Below are 26714 nucleotides of genomic sequence, written 5' to 3'. Positions count from 1 at the left end.
CAGAGCCCTGTGAGGAAACTGGACGGAGGTGCATCCCCCTGAGGGCCCTGGCACATCTGGGGGCAGAGCCTCGTCACCACAGTCCCTGAAGGAGTCAGTCTTTGTTTATTACTAGAAAACAGAATATGCAGGTAACCAACTAAAAAATCTCCTCTAATCCTACAACCCATAACGTCCTTTGAGACCTGTTTGTGTTCGCATAGGATTAAGAACCTTCCCCAGAAATTGTCGCTCATACTGTTTTGTAACCTTTTCTAACTTAGCACCGTGGTGTAAAAATGTCAAGCCAAGCCACGGAAGTCAGATCTTCACACTATTTAAGAGGCCAAACCATTGCATCAAGTGCCATGTAAAGATGTGTCACAATTTAGCCAGTCTTCTGCTTTTCAGTGTATCACTTGTCCCCATTTTCCCTATTATGTCTGGGGAATCGAGGGCTTTCTTGTGTGTTTATATGTTTATTTGTACATGTGCTTCGTATCTTTTATGTCCATCTTGCACACTTGTCCAGTTATTTCTGGGGCATGTTTCTGAGTCAAACAATATATACATCTTTAAAGCTTTGATGTATCTTTCCAGAATGAGTGTACCAGTTTGTACCCTGCCCAGAACATAAGACAGTCTCACACTGCCCAGCCTTCACCAGTACTAGGCACTAGCACTCTTACAAATCTTAGTAAACACAAGAGATGGGAAAACATATCAATTTGCTTGTTTGCTTACAAGTACAGGTGAACGTGTTTCATACATTAGGTGGTGATTTCATTGTGCCCCCTACTTTCAGCAGATTTAATCAAGTGCAGGACAGCATGGAGGAATGGAACTGTTTGCACCTTCAGTCATGTCATTCCCGCTCTTAAAGTGTATGCGTCCTCTGACGACAAAGGGGTCGTGTATTTGCTTTGGCCAACGAACGGAGGCAGTCTGGTGTCCCGCAGTGTTTCAGGCTTGTGATGGACAGTGACTGTTCCTCCCTCACAAGCAGCTGTGGTGTCCGATCGCCTCTGGCTAGGAGTTGCTGTTGTTACCCATGCTCTCTGCACAGCCATAGGAGAAAATGTGCGCTTTCAGCCTCTTTCATCCCCTGGATGCCTGCGTCCGCTGGAGGAGTTTCCTCATGTTTGGCACCCAGAATCATGTTGGTAGGTCACAGGGAGATGCCTGGGCTGTCCTCCACCTGGCTCCTTAGAGGAATGAAAGAGGCCTCGGAGGTTCTACCAGAAGCACGGGATGAGAGGTTGGTGGCTTCCTCACTACACCAACCACTCACCCTTCTCTCTAAGGCCCATCTGACCAGGGTGTTTCTGTGCCCCTCCTGGGACCTGCTGGGCTTTAGAAAATGGGCAGGAACCCAGGAGGCAGGATTCAGTGGCTCTGTGGTTAAGAAGGGTGCAACAGGTGTCATTTAAAAGTACCCCAGGGGCATTTTTTTTTTAAAAAGAAGAGGAGACTGAACGTGCCAGGAAGCGCACACAGGGAGCCTCCAAAGAGCTTGTGTGTGTTTCCAGAGACTGTGCAGACGGCAGGCGCCAGCCCTTGGGAGAGGCAGGGCCCGGCAGCACGGGGACATCTGGCTGTGCACGAGCCACTCCCGCCCGGGAATGTGTTCTTCTCTCTAATCGCCGAAACCCTCCATGCTGGCCGTCTAGGCCTTAAACTTAAACTACTCCAAAGCTTAACACTCATCTCAACAACTCGTCCCAGCCTGTCCACTCCCTCCCCGGCTCCTGCCTCTGTTCTTTTTGCGGCCTTGTGTATGTGCCTTCTCTCACTGGTGCTCTGCGTTGCCTGCGCGAGGCCCCCTTCTCTGTGCCCATGGTGCTTCCCGGTCTACACTCGCCTCCTGTAATGGTAAAGCCCAGCAGCCATGAGAGTGGGGCCCCAGCACTGTGGCAGTGTGCAGCGCACCGCCGGCCAGGTGTGAAGCTTGCAGCCGTCAGGCAGGTGTGCAGTGGTGAGCACGTGGCTTCAGCCCCGTGCCATGCCCTGAACCGTGACATGGGAGCGTTTGTAGTGGCACCATGCCTACAGGTTGTCCTGAGGATTAGCCACTCCTCCCTGTAAAGTGCCCGGGATGGCTCCTGACAGGTAAATGCTCAACAAATACAGCATATATTTTTTTTAAACCCTCTGGGCCTCCTCCGGTGGCTCTGGTCTGGAAATGGGTGCGGGGTCACCAGCCCTGCACTCAGTGGCCCCAGAGGACTTTACTTTTCAAGGTCTGCTGAGTGTTAGGTGGTGGTCATTTAAAGCTCCTTCCTCTCTGTCAAGCGCTTGGCCATCACTTTCCGCTGCTGACTAGATCCCTGCCTCTGGGGCTCCTTTTCTCTAGTTTGGCTGACTCACTGTTAATGCGGATAATTCTGTCTCAAACCATGTGTTATTTCCTGGGCCACACCTCCTAATTGGTGCAGTCAGCCACTTGGTTCACGTGTGGCTGTCCACGCTCGTGCGAAGACATCAGGGCAGAAGTGTCCCTGCCCCCAAAGCTCCTCCACGCCCGGGAACTCTGCCCTCCCCTTTTGTCCTCACCTATTATTTTCCTTTTTCATGGACTTCTTTTTATAGTCCTTGCAAAGCTCCCATTTCAACGGGAATGAAGTAGTGCACTGAAAATAATAGAAACAAGGGCAGGAATCGCAATGACCTTTATTTTCAGCATTGGGGAGTCCAGGTGTCCTCCTGAAGCAGCGTTTCCCTGGATGACTCACCAGGGTAACGTAGAAGGGAACATGGCTGTTCTGTTGGGAAGTCAGATGCGTAGATAAACAACTCCCTCATTGAGCTCTCTATTTATATTTACTTATCCTGAGAAATAAATTTAGAAATGGGAAGGATCTTAGAGATATTTAGTCCAGTTTCTTTTCCCCAAACTTTTCTGTGACCTTTGCTCAGGCCCAGTGACCTTTGCAGGCCTTGCTCCCTGACCTGAAACATGGGGTACTAGTTGCCCTCTAGGTCTTCACCAGGTGAGGGCCGGGCATAGCCCTCTGTGTGGTGCTGCTGAGCTGTGCTGCTCAGGTGGGTAAGAGGCCCTGGCGGTGGGGAGGTCGGCAGACCAGCGCTAGGCCTGGCCCTGACCTTACCTGCATGCCCCTCCTCTGGGCCTCAGTTTCTTCACCTGTAAGGTGGGCGGCATGTCTGCCTCATGGTGTAAGGAGGATCTGGAAGGCTCCTGAGGCTGTGCAGCACAGACGGAGGGCTGTGACGGACAGGAGGCAGTACACACCCAAGCCCCACTCACCTAAGGAGAATGCCTCCACTGCACAGCGTCTGAGACTCCTGGGGAGGTCCTCTTGCATTGGTGGAAAGAGCCTGACCTGGGAGTCAGGGGTCTGGCCTTGGCCCAGTCAGCCGCTGCCTCGCCTGGGACTCCAGGATGCTTTATATCCTGTGTGGGCATCAGTGTTTAGAGCCTGGAGAAGCAGGGCTGGGCTAGGACAGGTCGTTCTCCACAGGCGCAGGACGACCCGAGACAAGGTGTCTGGTGGCCGGTGGGCAGAGGGGCAGCAGTGCTGGATGCCTTGTGGTGCGCAGGGCAGCCCTGCATTGTTTTGCATGTCCCGCCAAATACATGGATGTAAAAAACTTAATTATCTGAGCCAGAACCAAGCTCTGTTTTAGGAAAAAGTATTTCTTTATTTTTTAAACCAGTCTTAACATGTGCTGAGTTTTCTAAGGATGCAACTGCCATGTTCTTTAGAAGAAAATTGTGCTTCAGTTTGTTTGTAACTACCAAGAATCATTTTCTGTTTCGGAAGCATTTCTCATCCTCCTCACAGCAACCCTTTGTCAAGTCCGCCTGCAGCACTTCCCGCTCACCATGAGGCTGTGGGCGCAGACTGGTCGCGCCTCCTCGTGGGGCTGTGTCGGCTCTTGCCTAGCAAGGCATGTGTTCTGTCCGGGATTACGTCCCTTATCTCTCCTTTAGGGTGAGCTTAAGGCATAATTTTTTCTAATATATGTAGACAGATTATATATAATTTATGAACTTCAAGATAGTACAAGGAGTATTATAAAATCTTTGTAATAAAAAGGGGCCATTGAGTCTGGAAGTAGAGGCTAGAAGGTCTAAAAATCAGACCACTTCCTTCTTGCATCACATCTGTTTCCTCCTGTAATGGGCGCTTGATGATGCCAGTTGACAGCACCATGTCTGTGCCCATCTCACAGCTGAGAAAACTGAGCCTCAGAGGGAGGAAGTGAGTGCTTGGCCCAAACCCCGGCCAGGAAGAGAAGCCGGGGTCAGAGAGAAGAGTGCTCCCCTCGTCCCGAGACAGTGTGGTGGAGGCAGCCTGGTGTAGTGGGAAGAACATGCGCTTCGGAGCCACAGCTGCTTGGTGTAGAGGAACAAGTCAGCCGTCCTGCGTGTCTCCCCTCCCACCATCCACTTCTGATGGCAGACCTGTGGCAATTCTGCAGCACTGGCTCGTGTCCTGTAATCTAACTCGATTCTGACATGCCCACCTGGAGACGACATTGGGGCTGTCCCACAAGACTGCCCTCCCCACCCACCCACTTCAGGCTCCAGTCACAAGCCCGGGTCATCACCTGTGCTTCCAAAGGGCAAGCTATAAATTGGAGGCTCCCATGAGCCTCTCAGGTCCAGTTGCTTTGCTAGAGCTGCTCACAGAACGCAGGAAAATGGTTTATTGTAAGGGGTGTAACTTGGGAACAGCAGATAGACGAGATGCCCGGGACAGCATGGGGGAAGGGCACAGAGCTGCTCTCTGGGCACACCACTCTGTGCAGTCGGCTCGGCTTTCTGCTCTGCTGTTGACAGGCAGTGTGGCCCTGAGCAAGGCACCTCATCTGTAAGGTGGATTTAATAATACCACAGGTAGTTAGAGGATTGCCCGACATGTGAATCCCTGTAGGGGACACCCCGCACCTGTAGGTGTCCAGGAAGTAAAGCCTGTCCTTCAGGCTGCCCCCAGCCCTGCTCCACCTTTCCCCCGACCCAGTTCTCTTCCATTAAAAACCTTCAGCTTCCCCCAGAACTTCCCACAGTCGCCCGTTGCTCCAGGAGGGTGGGGCCCTCCGGGAGGGACGCCCCAGCTGGTGGGAGCCAGCCACCTGGTGGGGGTGAACTTCTGAGAAAACCTTCCTCCTCAAAGCCTCTGCTGGTGCGGAGGGAGCTGGCCGAGCGCCAGGTGGGCCTGGCAGGGGGAGCCTTGGGCATCGTGATGGGTGAACACCTGCCGACAACAAGCTGCGGCCCAGTGAGGGAGGGACATGAGCTGGGGCCTGCGCTCAAGGTGTCCCCGCCACTCCAGGGAACCCCGGTGTGATAGGCCCGTTCCTTCCTAAGGAAGTTTCCCTGAGACCCGGGATGGGAAGAGCCGAGGAGTGGGTGTCGGTGCTCAGCAGGGCCTGAGATAGCTTGCTGCCCCCTCCTGGTCCTCTGTGATGGAATCCAGCCAGGCCTTCCCAGTGGCAGAACCGCCTGCCCTTGCTGGCAAGCTTCTCCCCCATTCTTACCTCAGAGAGCCACGCATCCTTCAGCTCACTCTCCCTTGGCCTCACGTTCCTTACTGTCACCTCAGAACAGAGTGGGGACACCCTAGACCAAAACAGAGAATTGACTTCTCAACTCCCACTGAGACCCCAAGAAACTTTCCAAACCAGAAGATCGGACAACCCCCAACTCACTCCAGTCACGACACTCCCATCAGTTCACCAGGCGTGACAGGGAGCTGGGCAGACTGCGTGCTGTGACAACCGGCCCATATCTCAGGCCTTCCCGACAGACTGCCAGGGCCTGGGGCCTGTGAGCATTTCTAGGAGGCAGCCATTGTATCAGGGCCGAGGGAGAAGCCCCTTCCCCAGAACCTTAGGACTTGTCCTGGAGACCCGGAGCCCCCAAGGGAGCACTGGACTTCAGGGTCCCAGCGGCCCGACTGTATAGCGGGGCTGGCCGCCTGGGGTCGTCGTTATCCTTCTAGATGGTAGCATGAAGCTGCATTCCCAGGGTGGGACTTCCCAGGGTGGAAGTCAGGAACGGCCCAGCTGCTGCAGAGGCTCAGGCAGGACGCTGGCTCTGAGCCTTAGTCTCCTCATCCGTCGGGTGAGGTGGTAGCGCCGCTCAGATGAGCTGACGGGTGCACAGCAAAGCGCAGTGCTGATGGCAGTTCTGCCCACTGGCTCCACCTGGGAGTTGGGAGTTAACACCTCCTGTACCCAAGTTCGGGCTAGAATTAGATTTCCTTTAAAGGCCTTAGGCATAAGATTGGACATGGCAATGCCTCCCAGTGTGGAAACCTGGTTGGAGGGTTGGGCAGGGGATAGAACAGAGGTGGGTACAGTCAGAGGCAACTTCGTTTATAGTTTTGGGTTGAATGTACTGAATTTCAAACTGGTTATTATTTTGAGGCGTTTCAAGGGTCCACGCAGGTATGGCACGGCCCTCGCCCTGATGCAGCCAGAATAGTTCCACTTTATCTATTTTATCTACTGGGACTCTGAACAAAAAGAAAAAGAAACCCCTGCCCGCTTAATGGATGTCCACGATGAAGGGCCTCCTCTTGCCGGCCTCCCGGGACTCAGCGGGCGCCTTCCCTTGCTCGGCCTCACGCATCTCCAGGTTCTACATGATGCCCAGCCTTCCAATGTCCCGTGTCCTTAACTGATACCAGCGCAGCGACGACATGAGTATGGAAGGAGCTGGGACGGGGGGATCTGGGCAGACAGACCTTCGCGAGAAGCAAGGCCCAGGGCCATTTCCTCACCTGCAGAGCTCTCAGAGTTGGGGATGAATTTTGCTTCTTGTAAACCTTTCTGTTGAAAATTACCTATCCTTTCTCCCTAAAGAAAAAGAAATGGCTGTTTCATCTCCCTTCTGCAGAGACCATGGGCACTTTCTGCCCCAACTGAGATACAAGAAAGCCGGCCCAGCGGGGCCCCTGATGGGCAGGCGGCCCTCCTGACTGCCCTCAGTTTGCCCCTTCCTGAGAGCCAGGTGCCTCAGTGCCAACCAGCCTGTGCCCGGCATGTGGACAACGCCACACCCTGTCCATGCCTACGTTACACAGGCTGGACGGACGAATGGCACAGGCTGGCCTCCCCGCCCGCTACCCCATGCATCCAGGCCCCGCTCCTCGCAGAACTCGTCCCTCAGAGGAAGCCTTTCCAGCTGCCTTGGCGGCATCCTCCACCCCCTCCCTGGCACCCACACGGCTTTACTTCTGCCTCCATCCAACAGTCAGCACCATGTGGCATGTTCTTTTGCCCCAGCACCTGGATCGCAAAGTCAGGTTGGGATGTCAGAAAGTGTCCTGCCTGTCTGGGACTCTCAAAAGCCAGTACACTGCCTCACTGATGAGCTCTGGCTGCAGCCATCCTGCCAGGTCAGTGGGCAAACCAGGGCACAGGGCTTGCTGGGTCTCGGGGCTCGGCCCAGGCCCCCCATGTGGGGATTGCTCTGGGCAGTTGATGCTGATGAAGGGCGTGCCCTGGGCCCACCCCTGGTACAACTCGTCATTGCCGCCTCAGTCCCATGCCGTCACGGTCGCTCCCTTGAGCATTGGTCCCTCTTCTTCCCTCTGTCCTCCCTGCTGGTGCCCCCAGTGTGACCTCTCTACAGAACCCAGGTCAGTTCAGCAAGTCCCTTGCAGCCTGGCTTCAGCCTCACTGAAGGCCTCCTCAGACCCTGTGTGTGAGCCGAGTCAGGCCGTGCCGCACATGCTGTCCCCTCTCTGCGCTGCGCTGAGCTGAGCTGCCCCTTGTCCGTGTTGCCAGGCCACTAGAGCCTCCCAGGGGCCCCAGCAGACTTGGGGCCACTTCCCTAGCTCTGGACGCACCATGTCCCTCGGGGTTGGACCTTGCACTTTGCCTGCCTAGACTGTGAGCTCCCAGAGGGCAGGTGCTTTGCTTTCCATGTGTCTGCACCCCGAGGTGGCCCATACTGGGTGGTGGGTGGTAGGTGAGCTCGCCGTTCGGTTGGTCCCATGTCCATTCTGAGCACCTCCCGTACCTGGCGCCTCTGCCATCACTCCATCCTTTGCCGACCAGGACAACATTCCTGAACCAGCACCATCGCCGCCTGTGAAACTGGGCGCAAGGTGAGGGGTGCTGTCTGTGATTGAGGGACATGGCAAATGGAATTGTCTCACACAGAAATCGCACCCGTCACCTTGGCCCACCGAGCACCACCTGGAACAAGCAGCGGCCTTGTCGTCACTGACCTGCAGCTGCTTGTGGCCCTGAGGCACTTGCGCATCAGACATGGAGTCAGGCAGTCTGGGTGCAGGCACCCCCTGTCCAGGGATGTGCCCTTGGGAAGACCACTCCACCTCCCAAGACTCAGTTTGTCCATCTGTACGTGGATTGATCACACCCACCTCATAGGGTTGTTGTGAGGACGACAGATCTTTGTGAAAGTGCTTGGTCACCTGTACATGACTGTGACAATTTTGAAGTTACTTTTTTTCTCTAATTTGGAGAGTTAACTAACCTGTCAGCCTCTGTGGTAGTACCGATAGCCCTGCCTGGGGGCACAGGGAGGCCAGGCTGCTTGGGCTGGGACGGCGAGGGCCGTGGGCAGACGGGAGGACCTGAGCGTGAGGAGGATGGTGGCACAAACAGATCTTGGTGGTTTGGGACATCGGGCCTGAGAAGAGACTCGGCGCGACCCGTGGAGTCTCCCTCTGAACAATGGCAGTATTTTAACCCTCTTGAAGCCCCTATTTTCTGAACATCCCACTCTCAGCCTACCACAGTCCTGCTGTGGTTTAAAGAGTTGCCCGTTTGCTTGCAGGTCACGTCCTGCAGAGGAACGACCCCCTCCTTCCACCCCCCCAGCCCCAGGACTGTCTCCCTAACACTGATGGGAAGACTTCTTAGGGCCGTTTAGTTTGCCATAGAGAGGGCCTGGACACTGCATGCCCAGTCAGGGCCTGAGATAGCGAACGGCCCACTGTGAATGCCACCTCGCCAGTGCCCACCTCAGGTGCCTCAGGTTGGGGTACAGGGAGCAGCCTTGTTCAACATAGGTGATTGACAGAACGACAGGCTCAGGGGCGGATGGCAGCGTGCCAGACCTGTCCGTGGGGCAGCTGAGAAACCTTGAGCAAGCAGCCCTATTTCCTCATCTCTAAAGGAGACCTGGTAACTGCCTACGGCATTGTGAGGCTCCAGTGATAAAATAGACGGAAATATGATTCTTAGGCTGTGAAGTACCATGGCAATGCAAGTTACCACTGCTGTTCGTGGAGCACCCCACCCCAAGACACTGTCCAAGGATCTCGCCCCTCCTCGGGGAAAGGAGCATGTCTTCTGTCATACATGCCCCCTTCCCACCCACCACCATGCCTGGACCTCCTCTCAGCTCCCCTCAGCACGCCCTTGTGGCTTTAAGGAGGCATTAGGATTTGTTGTCCCCACTTTAAGGATGAATAAACCAAGAGTCACAGCAGTAAGTGACTTCCCAAGGCCATCCTCGTGAGAGTCAGGGCCCCAGACTCCTTATTCCAAGTCCAGGACTCTGCACGTTAGACCCTGTTGCCTCTCGGAAGAGACTCTGGTCAGCAGATGACTGCCGGGCTCTCTGCCCCAGAACCCAGCTTGGTCATGGGTGGATTGTTACTAGCATTTACCCTGACCTCTTACAGCCCAGCGCCTGCATCTCGTGAAGTCAAGTGTCCGTTAGCATCCATGTTCTTTCCTCTCCTAGCATGTATGACATCTTTCATAAGGAATGATAATTCCCCAGGTCAGTGTTCTGCCAGGTTAGCTCTCCTAGGGTAGGAGTAGGCTTGAATATCTTAGTGACCCTCCCAGTTACTCAGAAACCAAGGTGCTGGACATGAGGTCCGTGTGGTTCCAGAGTGGACACGTGTGAGCGTTGAGGCCCTGCCCCACCTGCTTATTGGTGCCTGCCTTCATTCACCCACTTCATTCATTCAGCAAATGCCTGGCTTTTCACAGCAGTCTGTCCTGCACAAGCAAACAGACCGTCTCCTCAAGTCCAGGTCAGGCCAGCCCTGGTTCAAGACTCTTCAGGTTTCCAGTCTTAGTTGGAATCGGATCCAGGTCCTACACCAAGGCCCACATGGACCCCCACGGCCCTGGTCGCCTTCCTGAGCTCACTTCTCCCCACTCTGCTTCCCACCTGCTTCCAGTCGCGTCGGCCTCCTCATTCCCCCGAGTGTGCCACATGTCTCGGGGCCTTGACCTTATGTCCCTTCTGCCTTGGACACTCTTTCTGCCAAGTAACCCAGGGCACCTCCCTCGGCCTCTGCTTGCACATCGCCTGTCAGCCACCTCAGGGCTCTTAGTGCCACGTTCTCGTGCATTGCACCTGTGCTGCCCATCTCTCCTCCAGAGTGTAAGTCCCAGGGCAGCAGTGTGCCCATGGCTGTGTCACCAGCCCCTCACGCCATGGTGGTCGTGTGATGCAGGAATGAGCGGACTGAGCATCTGTTCAGAGCCACGCACACACACACAAAGTCGAGGTGAACGTGGTTTCTGCGTTCTTGGAGCTTGGTCAGGTTGGAGAAGAGGGACTTGACCACACAGGGGATTTGAAGCCAGAGGAGGAGCTGAGAAGAGGCTGAGGCAGAGGTTCAGGGGCATCAGGAAAGCCTGGGTGGATGTGCCTGATCTGGGTCTTGAAGGACGGATAGAAGTCTGCCAGTTAGAGAAGAGAGAGGAGCAGTCCAGAGAGGCCACTGCCCACGCCGAGGCTGAGCCTGGGCCGTTCACAGGGGCACCGCCCAGCCTGGGTAGAGGGTGAGGAGGGAAAGCGAGGGATAGGCAGGGCCAGGGCTTGAAGGGCAGCCTTGGAGTACTATTCTAGGGCGCAGACCTTCCCCTGGACCTGAGGAAGGGGCCCTGGAGGCCCCAGGCCTTTGCAGCCTGGGTATCCCTGCCCCAAAGCCAGGCTCCTACCAGCTTAGAGGGAGGGTCCCGGCAGAGTCCCAGCAGCCTGCAGCTCCCTGGAGCTGGGAGCTTCGGGCTCTGCCCAGCCCCACTGCAGCGCGGCTCCAGCTGACTCCTGAGGGAGCTCGGTGGTGGTCTGCTCTGCCAGCTGGGCTTGGTGACCACTGTGCCGGGCTGGCCCCCCTGCCTGTATCCCTGCTTTGGAGCAGCACCACACCCTGTTCACGCTGGCACAAAGGTGTAGCTGAAAGAGTCCCCGCTTGACCCAGCCTTCCCACCAGTTAGATGGACGATTCATGCCTGGAACTCCGCTCTCTGATGCATTACGTGGAGTGATAAATACAGCTTGTCTCCTTGTTCTGTGAATTAGACACGGTGATAAGGAAGCGTAGATGCAGGGTATTTCTTTTATGCAAGGTGCTCACAGCCCTACGGGGGGTGCAGACAAACTCTGATGAAAGGCAGCCTGGGCGCCGGGCCGGGCTCGGAGGAGGTGCTTCAAGGAAGCCCCTGAGCAGGCCTCAGAGCTGGCGGGGCAGGAGGGGCAGACAGGCCCCATGCCGCATCACGGTAGAGCGCGGGACACAGGACGAAAGGAGCACCTCGGGAACGTGTGACCGACCTGCCGAAGAGCAGGAGCGGTTAGCGAGAGCGGGTGCAGCGCCGCGCAGAGAGGTCCCCCGAGTGCCGGCGAGGAGCCTGCTGTCCTAGGGCCGGTGTCGCCTGGCCTGCAGACCCCCGTCGCCAGGGTCCTCGCAAGTCTGGTGCTGTATTGCAAGAGCTCGTGCCGATTTCGTATTCTGCTCCTCGATATGTCCGTGCCTACCTCCTGATGTGAGCTGCTTACCTCCCCGTTCCCGGGATGTGTAACAAGAATTCAGCGCACAAACATGCCGCGTGAATCGCTCGGAATTACCCTGAAGGAAGAAACCGACGTTATTGCGTTGCCCTGTATCACACCCCAAGCTGACCAGTAACGTGTTAACGATCCACACCCGCAGACGTGTGGAGCTCTGTTACTGTTCAGACAAGAAAACAAGGAGATTCAGGAACCCATCCGAGGTCAAAGAGCAAGTGATAGAGCCAGGACTGAATGTAGCTCCAGCGGCTTCAAGTCTAGGTGCTCGAAGCAGTGCCTGGCTCGTGGAGGGCACTTCGAACCTGGTGGGCCCTGCTGGTGCCTCCGCAGCTCGGTGCTTCCTCTCTGGTTCAGCCCCTTGGGTGGGAAAACTGAGGCCCAGAGAGGGACAGTGAGGAGCTCGGCCCAGGTCCCAAAGCCCGCCGGGACTGCCGTGCTGATCACCCGAGGAAGGATTTGGAGAGGCAGGACCCTGTGAGTCTTGCCCCAGGGGAAGGGTCGGTGGGGCACTGTCTTGCCAATGGGTTTCAGCCCCAGGCAAGTTCACTATGGATTCGGTGTGACCAAAAAAATGAGAATAGAACATTCTTGGGGTGAAAGGGTTATACCCAAATTTATTTCCACAGTGGCAGGTCAGTCACTAAAATCCTGTTCACTCAGAGCGAGTCTGCATGCAGCAGGTTGGTCTCTGCCTCCGGGCCTCTTTACCCACACAGCCGTCCCCTGGGCCTCTGTCCCCGGCACTACCACCACTCCAGGATCTGCTCTGCTCTCCTGCAGCCTTGCAGCCATGCCACCGTGTCGCCCAGAGCACTGGGCGGAGCTCTTTACATAGAGTCAGTAGCAACGTATTGCCCACACATGTGTAGTGAGCTAGCCAACCAGGGCCAGGTGGGAATCCTGGCCACAGGACCCTTCATTTTATCCACAGGCACCCCCTTCTCATGCCCTTCCTAGGCAGCGAGTCTCAGGAGCGGTCCCAAATTCCTTTGGAGTTCAGTGTTGTACCTTAAAAATTCATGCATAGTTTGCATATTTGTATTTCACTCAGGGGAAGTAATGTGGGACCAGTCAGTGTCCATGAGGAAAGATGCTGAGGGAGATGGAGCCTGACCCAAGCAGGTCACTGTGAGGAAAGAGGGGCAGGGGGGGACAGGCGGGGGCCAGGCCAGGCATGTGGGAGGGTAGGGGCCCAGCAGCTGGGGAACAGTACCCGGGGCTTGGCTTGGGGCTTGACTTTGATGCTTGGCCAGTAAATGTGGGTTTAAGGGGACAAGCCTAAAGCAGACAGGCAGGTTGGGGGCTGCTGGAAAGAGCCACAGGTGAGAGTGCTTGAGGCTGAGGTCTGGGCAGGTCATGGAAGGTGGAAGAGACAGACAGTTGGCAAGAGAAAAGCATTGCCTGGAGCCCAGTAGGGAGCAGAGAGCGAAACCCCAGGCAGGCTTTTAGGAGAGGGCACGGCCTTGCTTCCCACACAGAGGGGCTGGGGTGATGGCCCGCAGACTGTGCACTTTGAGCCAGGCCCACGTGGGGTGCGGGGGCACAAGAAGGGCAGGACATGGGGTTTGCTGTCGAGCTCATGGCTCAGTAAGCAAAAATTCAGTTATCGGCAGTAAGTGCATCCTTAGGACACTGAGGTACAGGACACTACCACAGAGCAGGCAGAGGAAAGAGGAGGTGGCCACAGGGACAGAGACCTGCTTACCCTGGGCTCGACGGGTCCTGGAGGCTCGCCAACGGGGAGGTGGGACAGCACTAAGGCACCCCAGGTGGTGGGAGAGGGGTGCGCTTCTGGTGGGTTAAAGGATTGATTTTCTGCAGGCTTGGAGCTGGTTGGGCTGGGAAAGAAAACAGGAGAGGCTGGGATTGGTTAGGAGATTGAGCAAATAGCAAGGAAAGAAGACCAAGGAACAGCACGCAAGGACACTTGTGAGAGCCTGGGAAGAGCAGGCGGCCGAGTGGAGCAATGCCTGGGGCTTTTCCTTTGGCCGCAGTTCCCTCTGGCTCCACGCCCACCCTGTCCCATCCCTTTACCCACAGCAGACAAGAGAACCATGGTGGGCAGTTCCTTCTGGCAGACACCTGGTGTCACCAAGGCTGTGAGCTGGCCCCGGAGGTCTGGACACTCCTCCAGGGCCCCCAGAGCTTGCTGGAATTGGGTAGACAGGAGGGTTGCAATAGGTCAGCTGGAAAGCCTCATTAAAGATTGAAGCAGAAGCCCATTTGGCGGCTGGCTGGCATATCAGTTTCCCACTGCATAAGCCAGGCGGCTGAGGAAGGAGAGGTAAGTGACCAGGATGCGAGGAGCACGCCTCCCGGACGGCGCCCGGGGGCCGGCCCGTGATGGTCAGCAGGGAGTGGGCCTTCCACTGCTTCTGCCTCTGCCACTGTGACTGCACCGTGCTCTGCAGAGTGAACTGTAGGTGACGCGGGCGCCCTTTCTTCCTGCTCCTCCCCGCCTCTCCTGCTGCTGCCAGCTGCTGGGGGTGGGGGCACGGCGGGGCGCAAGCTCTGGATCCGGGGACAGGGTGCCTGTCATTGATTGAGGCCTTGCCGGGGGGGGTGGGCATCAGGAGACGTGGGCCCCTGTCCCAGCGGCACCCTGCGCTTGAGGCCCACATGGCCTTGGGCAGGTGGCTCACTGTTTCTGAGCCTCAGTTTTCACATCTATAAAAAAGTCCCTGCCCTGGATAGTGAGCAGATTAATCACAAAAATGATGCAGAGGTTCTTTCTCACACACACTGTGTGGGTGTGACAGAGTTTTGTCGCGCTTTATTCTGTTTGAGAGTCTTTTCAGGGTCTCTCAGGTGTTCTAAAATGAACTTACTAGAAAAGGGAGAGGGTATTTCACCAGGCAGATAACTGGCCTGAGGACCACAGCCTGAGTGGGACCAAGCAGACTGACAGGTGGCATCCTGACCTGGGTGCTGGGAGACCTAGGCTCTATCCCATTGTACCCCCGGTCTGGGACAGGTCCTCAAGCAAGTCCCTCCCTTTCCCTGGGCTCAGCAGGCTCTGGTGACCAGAGCAAATTAAAGCACTGCCTCATATATCAGACGGCTGGGAACCTAAGTGTGCATTAGTAAGGATGGGCAGGAAAGACGCCAGACGGGTCTCCCAGGATGACCCCATGAACCAACCTGGCATCAAAGTAGGAAGGCAGCAGCAGGACTCGTCTGCTGCTGAGCCAAGCTCAAGAAATGGGTGAGGCACCACTGGTTTGGCTTCTGAAGCAGAGGTGGGAGGTGGCTGCTTGTCGAGCCTGAGCCGTCAGCACGCTGGGGTGGACCGAGCCCTGGGTCTGGAGTCATTTGTCCTGGGCGCTACTTCCCAGCTCTGCCAATTTCCTGGGTGGCTTTGGCAAGGCAACTCTGCAGACCTAGGCCCCAATCACAGACTCCATGCCCACATGGACACTCGGCCTGCTTGACAGCAGGAACCTCAAAACGAGAGGGGAAGTCTGCCCCCCATCTTAAAGTGTTGCTCTAAGTCAACCCAAAATGGAGGGACCCTCTGGGGGAAGGAGAAGCCAGTCAGAGAGATGGCAGAGGGGGGCCGTGCCCAGCCCAGGCAACTGTCATTTGCTGGCCAGGGATTCCATCAAGCATCCCTGAACAGGAGCTGGGCCCTTGGTCTCTGCCTGTCCTGGAATCAGGTTCCATCTTTTCAGGAGGCTCAGGGGATGCATTTCCTATAGAGACTAACTCGAAACCTGGCCCGTCCCTTCTGTCCCAGAGGAGCTGGGGGCTGGTGTCCCAGAGCCTCATAAATGTTAATGGATGGCAGGGGACACCTTTCTCAGAGGTGTCAGCAATGCCTCGGCTTATCTGCCCACCTTAGGCTGCATAATGTACAGTGCTGCACCTGGGGACGGAGCCGTGTGGCCGCGGCCCACCTGCACCAGCCTCAGGAATGCAGTCACGGAACAGCGCCTGTCCCTCTGTTCCGCTGTGTTTCCTCCTTTGTCCTTTATATGTAGAGATTTAGAACGAGGTGGTTCCATCCTCACTTCGTAAGAAACTGAGGCCCAGAGAGGGGAGAGTCCCCCCGGCATTTAACTGTCCTATAGCAGAACTCCAGGAACAGGGCTCTCCTGGCCCCGAGGTCACTCTGCAGGGGTCGTGCGGCCAGGGATGGGAGGGGCTGGGGAACAGGAAGGAAGGGCTGGAGCCAGGCCGTGTGCTCCCCCATCTGGAGGCCCGCGGGGAGCAGTGGTAGCCAGGTGGATTTCAGCCCGCAAGGAGGAAGAGGGGGTTCCTCCCCCCACACTGTACAGCCTGAGGCCCTTGAGGCCCTGTACAGCTCTGAGAGCCTGTGGTCCAGGTCCTCCTCCTGGGACAGGACCATCTGTTTGCTCACACCCCCAAGCCCAGCACGGATGGGCACTCAGGCAGGACCGGCAGGTGGCAGACCCAGGGACTCACCTCCCAGAGGCCAGCGGGCGCCAAGCCACATGAGTGTGGGCTGCGCTCCTGCCAAGAAAGAGCACGGTGCAGGGGCTCCTCTACCTGGTTGTGTCCTCCTCCGGGTCTGCTGCTTAGCTCTTCCCTCTCTGGGCCCTCTGTCCTTTGCCCCTCACCCTCCCTTCCTTGGAGGTAGAAATGCAGCCTGTGCTTCTAGGCAGCAGAGGGCATTCGCTGCAGGCTCCTTTCTTCCTGGGTGTGCACCCAGTTTTGCTCTTTATCTGCCAGGTGGCCTGGAGATGCTACTTAAGTTCTCCAGCTTCCCAGCCCTCTTAAGGATAAAATAGCGACCTTTCAAGGCCCCCGCGTGTGGGGTTAAACGAGGCGTCATGTTGCAGTTCAGCACAGGGCCCAGCACATGGCGGAGTAAGTCTCCAAGCACTGGGGTCCTCTCTGCCCTTGCCCAATCTTGTGCTATTGTCCTAGTGCGGCCACTGGGGTGGCCTGCAGTGTCTCACATGCTGAAACATCTCGGGGTTTAGGAGGCACAGCCTGCTCAGCTGTGAGCTGAGAGTTTTAAGAACGCGTCACCTGCCTCAGCCCAGCAGCCGGTTGGAGATTTTCAGACCATCTTCCTGGGGCCCCGCCATCCGTTTATCCAGCAAATATTTATTGAGTGTTGACCAAATGCCAAGAACTGTGTTAAGTACTGGGACTGCAGAGGACAGAACAGTTGCTCAAAGTCAGATGCTGTCTGGCTGGGCTCAGCTCACCGTCTCTGCTGGTGGGTACAGGCACACATAATACACCCCAGAGGACAGGGCTTGGCACCATCAGGGTCCCCACGGGGAGGTGCCCCTCCCTGCTCAGCCAGGAGACCTGTGCACGGCCGTTTCCTGCTGGCTCTGCCCCGCGGCCCCCGCGGAGTGCAGCCGTGTCTGGCTCGCTCTCCCGGAAGCCCATCCTGATTTTCCTCTCACCTGCTCCCCCTGCCCCTTTCTGTTCCGTAAGGGCAGCTCTCCTGAAGATGTGCCTCACGCTGGCATCCTTTATCAAATCCTTGGGTCAAAGGCACAGGCTTTAGAAAGAACCAGTGCCATGCTTGCTCTCTTCCCAGCCCCGTGAGGCGGGGCGGGCGTGACCGCCTGCGTCTGGTTGAGGAAGGGGAGCAGCTGCTGGGCCTCAGGGGGTCCCAGGTGCCACTCAGAGGGCTGCCACTCCCTGGCCCCTTCCTCCCTCGTCCTCGCCAGCGGCAGTGCCTCCAGCCAGTCAGACTGGGCTCAGCATCCGAGGGTGAGGCCCGCTCTTGTCCCCTGTGGCTGGCCTCCTGCCACTGCCCCTGCAGGGCCCAGCCTCCCCAGCTCCAGTTCTCTTTCTCTGCCGTGTTCCCTCCTCTGAGGCCCTTCCATGTTCAGTAGGATGGGAAAGTGGCCTCAGAGACGGTGGGAAGCTAACCCCTTGCCCGAAGCTCCGTGGTCCCCGGAACCTGGCCCTGGCACAGATGGGCCCAGATGCACGTATCAGCCAGGGTCTCGCCCTCTGTCCCCTTCCCCTCTCTGTGTTAAGACGGAAAGTCTGTCAGGGCACAGGGCACCCTCTGCCCTGGCCTGCCCCCAGGCCTTGCGCTGTGACAGGTGGCCTGGGCCCCCGCGGCCCAGGACACAGGCAGCCTGCTTCTTCCGCGGCTGTCTGAAGCTCCGCCTTAACTCTCCCTTCCTCTCCTTCTCGTGTCTGCAGTGCCGGTGGGCTCTTTGTGTCAACCTGGGCAAAACTCTTCAGGCGAGTGAGAGAAGGATGAGGGTGTCTGAGCTAGGGCCGCGGAGGGTGGGCTAGGCCCCTGCCTCTTCCAAATCAGCTCCCAGCCTCCACCAGCTTGCGACACCAGGGCCAGTGTCATGTGCCCCCATGGCCGTGGGCAATCCCCTCGCCTCTCAGAGCCCCCAGCAGTCCTTGCACCTCTCAGGGCGTGGTGGGCCAGCTGGACAGTGAGTGCAGGCGGCCGGAGGCCGGTGGAGAAGGAAGCGCTCCTGAGGGGGAAGCGGACTCCTTTTTAACAGCACGGCCCGGCACGGCCCGGCACGGCACGGCACGGCCCGGCACGGCAGACCTGCAGGGCCAAAGGCCCCTCGAGTGCAACTATACAGAGACATGGAGGGTTTGCAGGAGACAGCGGACTAGTGGAAAGGTCAGCCAAAGAATTTGTTTTAAATAGTAATAAAAACTAAAAAAAAGAAATAGTAATAAAAACTAATGCTTCTTCAGGGCTTTATAGTTTACCAAGTCCCTTTCTCATGCAATTAGTTTATTCATTAATCCAGCTTTTGAGGCACTACTATCTGATTCATATTCATGCTCATAATCCCATTTCATGGGTGAGGAAACAGGTGGATTTGCCAAGGAGGACTCAGGCGGGGTCCTCTCCCTCCCGCCACCTGCCTGACCCACAAACGAGTGTTGGCCAGATATTTCTAGTACAAGCGTGTGTACACACCCACACAACCACAGAGGTGACCCGGGAAGCCAGCACACAGCTGAGCACAGAGCCGAGAGCCGTCCTCTGCCGGGGGGCATGACTGAAACCGAATGCTCTGTGACATAGGTGGGGCCAGGAGCCTGTCTCCCAGGCCTGCCCGCAGGCTCCAGCCAGCAGCGGGCTGCTGGGAACAGCCTGGGACTCTGCCGCAGTCACCCTGCTCCCTGAGCGAGTGTGGACTTTAGAGGATCCTTGTGTTTTCAAGGCTCGCCTCATCCGTGGTTTTTATTTTCATATGAGCCAGTTCAGCTGCCTTCCTTTACCTCTGCTTTTCTCCCCTAAGGTGTGGTGATCACAAGTTCCCTTTAACCTTCCCAACTCAACTCAGTAACATGTACCAAGTATCTGATGTGAGCCAGGCCTTGAGCATGAAGTGGTGAGTTGAGTAAGAGGGTGGCTCTGCCCTCAAGAAGCTCAAGATCTTCAAGGGGACAGAATATGCTCTCGAGTTACAACACTGTTGGTTAGAAAGTTGTGTTATATGAACGATCCCTGGGTGTCCAGCAGTGCGGGGCAAGAGGGCCTAGGGAAGGCTTCCTGGAGGAGGCAACTGTGGCATTGAGCCTTGAAGGCTTGGCAGGTGATGAAGGAATCTCAGGTGGATTGTGTACCCCACACAAAAGAGAAGCAGCTATGGGGGTGGGCTGGAGTCTTATTCAGTGGAGCTTGGACCCAGCCCCATAAGGTCTGGCTTGTGTTTTCGAGAGATTGAGTACACAATGTCAGTATGAAAGATGGACAGGGGAGCCAGGGGACAGAGTGGAGGCAGAGCGTCCTGTTGGTAGACTGAGGCATTGGTCCAGGAAAGAGATGCTGAGGCAGCCATGTGGGTGCAGCAGTTGTGGGGTCTGCTGGGATCTCAGACACCACAGCCATAGGACTAGGTGACTGACAAGTCACGGAGGTGGAGGAGGGGCTGGGGTCCCCACCTGCTTGCACACTGCATCCTGGAGGTGGGGACGAGGCTGGCCTGAGGTGGCTCCGTGCCACGGGAGAGTCCACAGGGCCTCCACCGTAGCTTCTGATTGTATCACACAGGGAATCGTCAGGGACAGGTGGGGTTGAGGACCAGCTACCTGGTGATCCCACCCTGAGACCCACTTCCCTACTAAAGAAGCTCCTGCCACTAGGCTGTGCCAGGAGCTCCCAAGGAACGTTCTGGGGACATCTCCTCCACCCTCCTGCCTGCCTCTGCCACTGGGGCAGCTGTGGCCAGCGGGTAGACTCAGCAAGGGGTAAGGGGATAGCAGGAGTGTCACGTCAGCTGCTCACACACTGTGTGATGCTGACAGACCCCTTCCTGGGCCTTAGGTCCCACCTCTAAAATCAGGAAGCACGCCCTAAGGTTAAGGATAGCTCAAAACAGACTAACGTTTTCCTAGTTTAAGAATGGAAGGCCTCATGCAACCAAGGGTCCTGTTGGTAGACTGTCCCAGGACAGCAGGATCTGGAAACTGCTGAATGTGGAGGCTAACTTCAGGCCTGAGAAAAAGGGGTTTGCCCCCAGATGCATCACACCTGGTGGTAGAAGTAGGGCCTCTATGGGTGGGTAGATTTGAGACTTTACTGTAAGAAAGAAGCCGGTCACCAGGGAGGCACTGGCTCCCATGGCAGGGATTATACTGGGCACGCCTGCCCAGGAGGCTCAGAGGAGATCCTGTGCCGGGCAGGAGCTGCCCTAGAATCAGATGGTCTGCTCCAGCTCTGGGCTCGGTTAGCTCTATCCCGCCATGCCCTTGATCCAGGGAACAACCTGCCAGCCCCTCAGGTGCCTCGCCACACATGGCTGAACCTTGCTGTCACCTCATCCTAGGGAGGAGACCAAGCCCCTTCCCCATCTAGTTAGTGAGGTGTGAGGCCAGCTTGCCCGGCGTCCCTCCCGTGTCAGTGACTCTTTGTAGTTCTCCAGTGACACCTGAGCTGGCAGAGAAGGAACAATCCGCTCTTTCTCAGGTTGGGCGAAAGCCTGGGTTTTCTTCTAAGTGTGGCACAGCACCAGCCCCCATCTGCACACAGGGTGCACACAGCAGACCTCACCTGCTCTGGGCCCTGTCCTCCAGTCCAGGGCAAAGGTGGCTCGGTCAGTGACAGCCTCTTCCACCTCTGCCCCCGCTGTCTCCCTCCCTCCCCACAGTGGCAGACCCCGAGGTGCAGGCAGGAAGGCACCTCCCCGCAGTAAGGAACACGGCTACAGCTCAGACAGACCCGGCGCTAAGCCCAGGCTCTGACGCCTACCTGCTGTTGGGTCATACTTTTGCTCGAAATGTGGAATAAATGGATCCACTGGGTTCGGTAATGCCAAGCCCACTGTGGTTTTAGAGGGCTGAGGGGGTGGTGGCAGTGAGGAAGCAGAAAGAGCAGGCGCAGTTGACAGGGAGGGAGAGGAGTCCGGAGCTAAAAGGATGCTTTTGGACCATGTGGGAAATGTGGCCGTTTGATGGACGCTGAGGTGCGAGCCACAAGAAGGGAAGAAGGGGGCTAGTTGAGAGGATGAGATGGGGTGGGGAGCTGGTGGGCCCGAGATCAGGGGCGCGTCCCGTAGGACCAGGAGGGCAGGGGCGGGCAGAGCTCCGGTCTGTCTCTCGGGCCTTTCTTCTCTCCTGACTGCCATGCTTCTGTGCTTCTCTGCCCCGCAGGCCCCTCCGCCCAGCGCCAGGTGCAGAATGGCCCCTCTCCTGATGAGATGGACATCCAGAGAAGGTAACCCCCCGCGGGGGCCGGCCTTCAGCCAGCGAGCTCCCACCCTCGGCTCAGGCTCCCAGGAACGCGCTCCTGGGCAGGGCGCGGGCCTGAGCAGAAAGGAAGAGGGAGCAAGTCCGTGGCCGCTGTGCCACGGGTGGGCAGGTGTGGTCTCACAGAGCAAGCACTGCTGCCAGCCGTGCCTCGCCCCAAGGCCATCCACTCTCTTGTACCTTAGCCCTCCCAAGTAGGCCAAGAGGCGGTTGTCATGACATGGAGGGACTCGGGACCAGAGCCACCCTGCTGGAGACAGTGGGCACGCCGCCCAGGTCTGTCCGACTGAGGCCCCTGGCCTTGGCCCTGTCCTGTGCCGCCGCCTCTCCCCATGCCTGGGCAGGTGCACAGCCTCTCTAGAGGATCGTCACCCCTGCCCACTCTCTCCCAGCTGAGGTCAAAGTGGGCAGCAGCCCTGGGAGCACTGTGAGCTGCAGCTGCTCTTCAGCACTTGGTCAGGCCTGCCGTCTGTCCTCGCTGGGCCCACCTGTAGAGGGCAGCCCCCACCTGCCTCTGAGGAGCTTCCACAGTGCCGGAACTCAGAGGAAGGGCCAGTGCCATTGTCCTGAAGTAACAGAAGAGGTCGCAGTGGCCAAGGAGGGAACAGCCCTCCCAGGTCACGTTGCCAGGAAGCACAGGCCACAGCTTGAGCCCGCCTGCCATGGGCGCTCTGCCCTCGGAGAGGCTTTGAATCCTGGTTCCCGGGAGCTGTGCTGAGGAGCTAGGCATGGTCCAGGCCTTCCTCACCCAGGTCACTGAGGAGGCGGGTGACTCCAGCACCTGTGGCTAGATTCCAGGAGGGCCCAGGAGGAGCCGGGAGGCAGCATCCCCACCCGTCACCTGGCTGGGAGGCTCTCGGCGAGTTTTCTCCAGTCTCTCCCTCTTCCCAGTGAGGTCAGTGACCTCTGAGTGCTCTCTGGCTCTGACCTTGGGCAAGTTACTGCTCTGTGGACTCTTTAGAGGCAGAAAACCAGCCTGGTTGGGCCCCAGCTCAGCCCCCTTCGGCCAGATGGTCGCCCTGGCCTTCAGTCCCCTGCCAGAGAAGGGCATGAAGGGGCCCAGCAGGCTCGAGGAAGTAATGAACAGGGGCCTGTGGGTCTAAGCTTCTTCAGTTAACTGGCTAACCCCCCGCACTGCATCATCTTAACCCACCACCCAAGCACAATGTCCGGTGCTGGCTCAGAGAACTGGGGGGCGGACTATCCGCAGGCCGGAGCGCCCCCTGGAGTCAGTTTTTGAAATGCAGGGGCCAAACCACTGAGCAGAGTCCCTGGTCCCTGGTCCCTGCCTGTCACTCAACTTGGAAGGAGGCCCAGGGTAGAGAGGTATTGACTCCAAGGACAAGGACCTTCCTGTTTGCTCACAAATAGAATCGTAAGTTCACACTTGACTTTTAAATATTTTCAAACGTCTTCAGTTTTCCCAGGGTTTTACAGCCAGGGGTGCTGGAGTTTGGCTGATGTCTCAGCAGTTTTCATGCAGAAGCTAATTCAGATGCTGCTGAAGCTTTTCAAACACCATTAGTGCTAAAAGGGTCATTTTCATAATTGTTTGGGTATCAGGCATAATCCTTAAAAGAACCCCGTCAAAGAGTGTTATGCCTGTTTTACAGAGAAGAGTCTGAGGTCCAGGAAAGTGACTCGCCTGTGATCACAAAGTCATTCCCAGAACAGGAACCAGAAAGCTCTCCACTTCAAGGAGGCCTTTGCAGTGAACATTTGACCTTTCTCTAACCTGAAGGCTCAGGGTGGGCTTCATGAATTCATTCCTTCACAAAGCTCTTACTGAGCGGCTGCTGGAGGCCAGGCACAGTGCCGGCACCAGAGAAGCGCCAGCTTGCTCTGAACCAAGGGCTCGGGCACACGGCCTGCAACTCATGGCTCTGCTGACCGCCCATCCCCACTTCCCTGACACGGCAGAGGCCACGGCTTGCCTGCAGTGCTCTCCCACTGAGCAGGGTGGGCGTCGTGCCCACTGCCCGACTCCCCATGCTCCATTAGCAGGCATTCAGAGTCGGCTCTCCCCAGTAGAAGCCCGGCAGCCATCCCTAGTCCACGTGATTCCTTGAGCCCCTTTCTCTCCTGGCATCTCAGTCTCAGATTCTGTGGATGTTTTTGTGGGTCAGTGTCCTCACTTGCCTGGCCTTCAAAGCACCCGAAGCTCCTCTGCCATAAGGAGCCCCTGGAACATTCATCCTCCGAGGCCCACAGGGCTTTGCATCGCAGCATACCAAATGGCACTCTACGTGGAAGCCAGGCCTGCGGCTGGATCTGTGTAGAAAGAATGAGGACATGCAGCCTTAGAGTCCTGCATGAAAACTGTTCCAGGGGATGTAGCCCAGTGCCATAAGGACAGGTGACCCTGAGGTCAGGTATGCCGAGGCCGTTGGCCCCCAGAAGCCAGGCAAGCACGTCCAGCCTAGGGAAAAGCTGTCCCTCGGCCAGATGGTCACCCTGGCCTTCATGAGGGGCTCCCTGCCCAGGTGTGCCTGAGCCTCGGGCTGCTGGCACCCTCATGTCTGGGGACTTGGAGCCAGTCACACGTCCTCCCTCTAAGTGGAGGCAGCAAACCCAGTAGTCAGCGCCAGGGGCAGGATGAGGCACCCACTGCCAAGCCCCCAGCCCAGGGTGGGCTCTCGGGGAGTGCCAGCAAAACCTGACCCTGCCGCCTGGCTGCTGGACACACTGCACCGTGCTCGGCTCCAGGCGGAGCAGCCAAACCAGCTGTGCTCTTGTGGCTTTGCAGACAAGTGATGGAGCAGCAACGCCAGGAGTCCCTGGAGAGAAGGGCCTCAGCCACAGGTGAGAGCGCGCGGGGCCTGCTGCCCCACCCACGCCCGGGGGCAGCCCCTCTCGTAGATGGTGCCCGGGCGTGCAGGACTCGGTGAGGGCTGCTGCTTGGATAGGTCTCTGTGGCCGCTGCATCCGGTGAGAGTAGGGGAGCAGAATAGCAGGCGTGGGGCGTAGCTCGGCGTGTCTGCCGGCCCGCCTCTGGTCCTCCCACCAGTCCCTCCCTGAGCAGACATGCCATGTCTCAGGCACTGTGCTGAGGGCTGCGGACACAGTGATGGCGAGACAGATGCACGCAGCTCCAGCCCACGGAGCTCACTGTCCAGACGAAGGACACTGGCTAATCACAGAGCACACACAGTGACCCCATTAGTGGGAGGTGCAAAGGCCCCGAGTGGGCCCTGACTTCCCAACAGCTGGGGGAGCCTTCCAGAGCAGGTATGGCTTCAGTCCTCAACAGTGACTGAACTCAGCAGAGCAAAGCAGAGGGCTTCCTAGAAAACAGTAATGTTGGTTAGTAAGTACACGGCTTTAGAACTTACGGAGTACTTTCAAATCCTGTGTTTTACTTAATTCTCTCAAATGCCCTCTGAAGTAAGCAGTTGATGTTTCCTGCTCTACTTGTGAGAAAACAGCCCAGCCCCAACTGGTTGCAGAAGCCCCCACTCATGAAAAAGCTGGCTGGCACCACCACCTGTCACCTTACTGCTGCGGGCACCCCCTCCTGGCCCCACTCCTGCTCTCACCCACCCTGCGTTCTAAAGCAGGTCTGGCCCTATCACCCTCCGCAGACCCTGCCCTGCTTCCCGCTCTGGTGGTTCCTCCCGTATCTCCAGGGCATCTCAGGTGCTTCCCAGCCTTCTCCTCCTTCCTTGAACTCACTCCCCCTTCACCAAACTTTAATTCTGCTCTTCTGTCACGTCCCAGTACCCCTACTTCCCTAAGGAGATCCCCCATGAACTTCAGGCCAGGGTAGAGCCCCTTCCTCATTTGCCAAGGTGGCACCGTGGGCCTGCTCTCGGGAGCACTTGCCAGCCCACCAGTTACAGTTTGCATCCGTCTGTGACCAGCTCACTGCTCCGGAAAGAACCATGAGCGCCATGATCGGGGTGCCTGTGGCCACTTTTCCCCGGCTCAGGCCTGGCCCTCTGCCAGGCATCCCACGGAGGCTCAGCCAGCGTTGGAGGGAGGGCTGTGTGGGCGATGGCAGGCCACAGTGGCACTCAGCATTGCTCCCTGACATGCGCTCCACCCAGCGCTGGGACCTGCCGTTCCCTGCCACAGTCCCCAGGTCCCTGGGCCAGTTGCATCTCGGGGACCAACGTCTGCTGATGCCTAGGATGGTGCTAGAAACTGAGAAGGAAAGAAGGATACAGTTTGTGCTACCAAAGAGCTTCCTCCCCCTGGAGACCATGATTAGACCAAGAGGAAGTCAGCTGCTCTCAAGGGATGTTAAGCAAGTAGGGGACACTGCAGGTCCAGCCAAGTCCCAGAATGCTGGGAAGCCAGCACAGGGAGTGACTGGAACAGGCCAAGCACATCCCATGGGCTTCCTGGAAGAGGCAACCTTGAGCAGCTCCTTGTCCCTTAGAGGAGGGGGCTTCCCTCTGTCCCTCCTCCCATGGAAACACTAGCTGGGGGCTGGGGACTGACTGAGCCCCACTGTTGCATTTCAGGACCCATCCTACCACCGGGGCACCCCTCATCGGCAGCCAGTGCCCCCATCTCATGTAGCGGGCCTCCACCCCCACCGCCACCCCCAGTCCCACCTCCACCCACGGGGGCCACCCCACCTCCCCCTCCTCCACTGCCCACCGGAGGAGCCCAGGGTGCCAGCCACGATGAGAGCTCTGTGTCAGGACTGGCCGCTGCCCTGGCCGGGGCCAAGCTGAGAAGAGTCCAGCGGGTAAGCGTCCTGGGCACTGGTAGGATGGGCTGGGGGCCAGTTTCCACCTGGTGAATGGGCAGAGCCATCCCTTGGCTTTCAGATGCTGGGCAAAGCCCCAGCCTCCCCAGATGAACCGGGCTCTCCGCAGCCAGTTTTTAAATGAGAAAATGCAGGGGCGGCGCTGTGCGAGCCTCGAGGTGCTGTCAGTCCCTGAGCTGCTCCTGTTCTTCGCATTGACCTCCGCAAGCAGGGCGATTTATAGATGAGGAAACTGAGGCACAGCTGTTTAAGCGACTTGTTCAAGTCGCCCACATTATCAGCTGCAGAGTCTGGGCGCAGGCCTGGGCCCATCGCTCTCTCCACCCTGCCCGCTCCTCTCCCACCCGCCTCCTTCAGCAGGGTCCGGAATAAGGCTGAGCGCGGCTGTGTTCTGAGAACACCTCTGACACGGAGTCTGGCTTCCTTCCCAAGAGCTGTCTCTCTTCCCTGCTGATCCTGGCAAGGGCACCGTCAGCCGGCGGGTCTGGGCAATGCCTGCTGACTGCAACCGGCCAGTCCCGTCCTCTCTGGGCTCTGGTTTGGACCAGATGCCTTGGGCCTCTCTCAGCACTGCAAGCCTAGGAGCCACGT

At 57.5% G+C, this 26714-nt stretch overlaps 1 protein-coding gene across 6 annotated transcripts in view; it reads left to right on the top strand.

The window, feature by feature from the left end:
- EVL (Enah/Vasp-like) overlaps positions 1-26714 on the top strand; it is a 141653-nt gene that overhangs the window by 100007 nt on the left and 14932 nt on the right. For all 6 annotated transcript variants that reach the window (XM_036991916.2, XM_036991917.2, XM_036991914.2 and 3 more), the window contains exons 4-6: positions 21311-21374; positions 24153-24208; positions 25873-26102. In XM_036991916.2, the coding sequence (XP_036847811.1) occupies positions 21311-21374; positions 24153-24208; positions 25873-26102 (350 nt within the window). The remainder of the gene's footprint in view (positions 1-21310; positions 21375-24152; positions 24209-25872; positions 26103-26714) is intronic.

This window comes from Manis javanica, chromosome 8 (assembly GCF_040802235.1).
Source record: "Manis javanica isolate MJ-LG chromosome 8, MJ_LKY, whole genome shotgun sequence".
Lineage (NCBI taxonomy): Eukaryota > Metazoa > Chordata > Mammalia > Pholidota > Manidae > Manis > Manis javanica.
This window is presented reverse-complemented; position numbering and strand designations above follow the sequence as displayed.